General features: G+C 28.7%; 1 protein-coding gene across 1 annotated transcript; it reads left to right on the plus strand.

Moving 5' to 3' along the window:
- The first annotated feature begins 3,910 nt into the window (after positions 1-3,910).
- Positions 3,911-5,022, plus strand: LOC105162053 (uncharacterized). Its single transcript, XM_011079958.3, has one exon. The coding sequence runs from the start codon at positions 4,008-4,010 to the stop codon at positions 4,611-4,613; it is 606 nt and encodes a 201-aa protein (XP_011078260.1). The 5' UTR covers positions 3,911-4,007; the 3' UTR covers positions 4,614-5,022.

The raw sequence follows: 5,022 nt of genomic DNA on the forward strand, positions 1-5,022 counted from the left end.
TTGTGTTCAAACCATTGGGCTGTACCCTAAAAATTAATTATGAATATTTTTGAAAAAAGTTTGCTGCGGGAGATGTGAATAACAAGGGAGATGTCATTTATTGTTAATACCCCACACTTTGTTCCTCATAATTGCTCATGAAATACAACATTTTTTTTTATACCCCTTCACTTTGCTTTCTTGATGCTCACACTCAAGGTATATATATATATATATATATATATAATGGTAGTCGAAATACATTTGATGAATGTATAATTTAATTTTTTTATATTTAATTAATTAAAATTAAATAAAAATATAAAATGACTAATTGGTTAAAATCAATAAAAACAAATTAACTTTAAAAGTACATGTATAAAAAATAAAATTATTTACATAAAAATTCATCAGGAGATATTTTTTGATTTGTAAGGAATAAATATATGCAAAGGCATTTTAATTAGTTCACGTTCTGTTCTGCAAAGATAGTTACACAACTTTAAACCTTAATAAATAGTACTAGCAATTGAAGTACATCCAATACGAATACTAATATGAATAAGAAATATAAAACAAATTAATTTAAAGTTAATTAATGTGAAATGTATATCAATAAGAAATTATTAATGAAATTAATTAAAAATATATGGTTATTTATATAAGAAAATAATTATAGTTATCCGGGTATTTTAGATAATTCATATTTTATCAACCATGGTTAATTACTCCAGAGGTTTGCTCCTAAATAAATAGTATAGATAGACAAAAATCATATTTTTAGATTTATAATCAAATATTCATGATGTCTTAACTTAGTTGGTAAAATTAAAATCCCATGAACAGATATTCGACATATTGAGTATGAATCCCACTCAATGCGTGGGTATTTGACGTCTCACTTTATATGAATTTATTGTAATTTATTTTATTGTTCATAGTTATATTAATGTGTTAATCGAATATTAATGTATTAATTAATCATATATATTGCTCAACTTATTAAAATATTAATTTTTAATCATATAATGATCATTTTAAAAATATATATAATCAAATAATCACATTAATTATAACCCCTATGCAACAGTTAATATATTAATTAAAGTACTTTGCGTGTTATTCTCCATTTTCTGGCATGGAACAAAAAATTAATTAGTTTGAAAAGTAAGTTTGATTATAATGTACTCCGTGCACTGTACGTAAACGCACTCTTTAAATATGGAGGATAGGCTAATAAAGTTTAGCGCGGCAAAGATGAAGCTCCATAATTTTAGAGGTTATGAATTCGAATCTTGACTTATATATAAAATGTTGTTTTTATTTATCCGATATTAATAATCATAATTAATTTATTTTAATTAATAATAATAAATCGCTCTTACTCCAAAAAAAAATACGGAAAATCGAGGAAAGATAGGTTTTTTTGGATATAGAGAATTACAATTGAAATGAACTTCATACGTGTTAAAATTTACATTGATTACTTAAATTAATGTTTTCAACGCAAAATGAGAAATATTAATGATCACTATTGTAGCTAGTATCTTAAATTCGTAAGTACGTATATTAATGATGTGGCGTACATTTCATTGTCGAGTTTTATTGAATCTGATTTAACATGAGTTTTACTATTTGATTCTGAAAAATGTGTCTTACTAGAGAAAAAAGGACTTTCAAACTTACAAGCCGCACGGACTTCTTGTTTGTTATTGAGGTGAGATGCTTATCTATATTATCAACTATCATAAACTAAAAGTTTTCATCTTTCACAAACGTTACCATTAATGTCTCATTGTTAAAAAAATACATATCATTATGCATGTTTAGTTTAAGTGAAAATAAATAATATTTTTATATTTTAAATTAATCAAAATCCGACTTTAGTATACATATAGACATGGGTAAATTACACCTACTTTTTATAAAATTTTGTATAGTTACAAATATCTCTTTATTATTTGAAAAATTATAAAAAAATTTCATTAGTGAAAATCAATTATGTAGTCATATGATGAGGGTGAGGTCGACATTAATATTTTACCTTGATGATATTTTTTTTCCCAATAAAATTCTTGACAAAATATAAAATATCTGAAAGTGGGTAAAGTAAATAATCCATAAAGCATGTTAGTTTATAATAATATTTTTAGAAAAATATATAAAATTATAATTCATAATTCAAAAGGATATTTAGTTTGGACTGTTCAAAAAAATTGGATAGGAAGCTAAAGGATTGGAATAGACTTTTTGTTAGACAGACGTTAAAATTAAAAGATATTGATAATTTATCAAACAATGACAAAATTTGTGCCAAACCTAAAAAAAGGTGGTTGTAATCTACCCCACATACATTTTTAAAAACTTCCAGTTACATGTATGTGAACGTGCAATGGGGATAATTAATCCATACTAATGGTGTGATTGGTATGGAGGAATATGTTAGGAATCGAATGGGTATTCCTAAACTCATTCCAAACACATGTTTGGTATCGGATTAAAAATATCTATTCCTTTGGAAGTACCCATTTCCATAGATATGGGATTAGGCGTTCCCCCACCCATTTACCCATGGTTTCAGCTATTCCCAATAGATCCGGAATAGATTATTTTTTTCTATATTACTAAATAACTTTTAATAAAATTATAATTGCAAGATTTATAGTGACAAAATTATATAGTATTTTGAATACATTAAATAAAATAAATATTAATATAAACTATTTAATTATGTTTACCAAAATATGAAATACATAATATAAGAAAAGTAAATTTTTAAATATTTAATTAAATATAATATAAAACTATAAGTATAAAATATTATATAATAGTGTATATATATACCAATATATTATTGTATTCTATATTTTCGATATGCATGCAAATAAAGTATATATATATATACAATAAGTATTTCTTTAAAAAATTAAATATATGAAAACATCAACAATAGAAATTATAAATTTATAATTAAGTTAATATTTCAAAATAATATTTATTTAATTAGTTTTTTTTTAATTTTAAAATTTTATTACTTACAAAATATATAAATGAGTAATAAAGTTTAATTTGATTCAATTCCTTTTTTATTCTTATAGCATATTAAATATAGGAATGTTATATCAAAATCATTGAATTCATACTTTTATTTTATTTCTAAATTTATTCCATTCTTTCCAAATTTATTTTTACATACAAATCACATCCTAAATAAGAATTTAAATTTAAATTTCATAGAATGGACTTTATAGTAACCCCCAACAGCTACTTCCATCAAATAAATTAATATTTAAAGAAAAGAAAAAACATTTCACTTTGGACCACACTTGGCTCATGCTAAACCACTTGTAGGGAGCGTGTCGCTCACTCTCCGTTGACCAAAAGAAACTTGGTGTCTTCTTTTCAGCACTTCTGCGCCAAACTTGAACTGCTACTATTGTTTTGCTTCGTAACCTAATTATTTTATGACCAACAACGTCTTAGTCATTCAAATTGTAGCCCCACGTCAATAAATTTGAAGTTATGAATTCGAAATCATCGAATGTGAACGTGATATCTTAATCTATCGTAATTTATTTATTGATTTGTTATTATATTGGTATATTAATCAAATCGGCATTTATATTATTTATTTTCTCAATTTATTAAAATATTGGTATAATAATATCATTACTATTTCTATTAAAAAAACCTAATTACTTTATGATGATTTTTAATTTAGATCGATCGAGTATGATCTAATCAATTAAATAAAAAGGCACAATACACAATTACCATATTAATCATATTAAAGATAAATAATTAATTATATTATATAGTTAGATATGATCTGAATATTCTTTTTTTTACACTTTCTTTAACCACTCTCCATCATATGGAGTATTGCCCACTTCTCTCCATATATAGACCTATATATATATGTATATATAGCTCCCTCACTCATTCTCACTTGTAAAGCAACCAAGGCACCAAGCATATCTCTCTCTCTCTCTCTCTCTCTCTCTCTAGAAAAACAAGATCATTTGAAGATGGAAATTGAGAAAAGCCCAGCAGAAATAGCCAAGAAACTGTGGAACATAGTGAGAATAGTGTTGTACATGATGAGGAAAAGCCTAGCAAAGACCAAAATCATGCTTGACCTCCAAATGCTTCTTAAGAGAGGCAAAATAGCAAGCAAGGCTGCCATAGGCAACCTCATGCTCCACCACCACCACCACAACTACTACTCCGCCCTCACTTGTCGATCCAACGACGTAACCACCTCCTTCGTCTCCCCCCGAGAGTACGAATTCAGCTGCAGCAACAGCCCCGCCTACGGCCCATCAAAGCGTAGAAACCACGTCAACCGCCACCACCAACCGGATCATGACCTCAAGGTAATGCACAAGGTGTTGGACATTTTGAACCGTTACGACGTCGTGGAGGCGTCCCCCCTGCCGGGGTTTGGACGTAGCCCGGTCGGGCGGCAGCTGAGGGTGACGGACTCACCGTTCCCCCTAAAGGATCCGGAGGAGAACCAGCAGGTGGATAGGGATTGTGAAGAGTTCATCAACAAGTTCTACAAGGATTTGAAGAATCAAAAGAGGATAGCTGCGCTGGAGTCCCCATCGCCATACCACTTATGGGCCAGATGAAGAAGAATTGATGAAGGCCAATAAATTCTGTGCTGCTATTCATTAAATTTTCACATTGTTGTTCATGTTCATGTTCATGATCACGGCCTCTAGGGTTTACGTGGTCCGCAACATTAAGACCAATCAATATGCGCCACAAACTTACAGCCTTCGACATCGTACAAGGTCACGTGACTTGTGCATGACAACATCATTTTTCTTTTGGGTGGGGGTGAAGTTGAGAGGGAGGACGAGCGCTGTTTTTTTACTGAATTTCGACAGTAATTCCAACTCTTGGGATAGGGTTATATTTTCCTTTGTATTTTGATGTTGAATTCTCTTCTTGGCTATGTTGTTGGTATTTGTATATGTTATGATCATGTGATGGTGAAAAATTAAATAAAAAGTTTCACTTTTGGGTTTCTATTAA

Source organism: Sesamum indicum, linkage group LG5, assembly GCF_026168435.1.
Source record: "Sesamum indicum cultivar Baizhima isolate 11 linkage group LG5, ASM2616843v1, whole genome shotgun sequence".
In the NCBI taxonomy this organism is placed as follows: domain Eukaryota; kingdom Viridiplantae; phylum Streptophyta; class Magnoliopsida; order Lamiales; family Pedaliaceae; genus Sesamum; species Sesamum indicum.

Excerpts from the sequence above, each read along its gene's own strand:
- LOC105162053 (XM_011079958.3), top strand. The coding sequence starts at position 4,008 with ATGGAAATTGAGAAAAGCCCAGCAGAAATAGCCAAGAAACTGTGGAAC.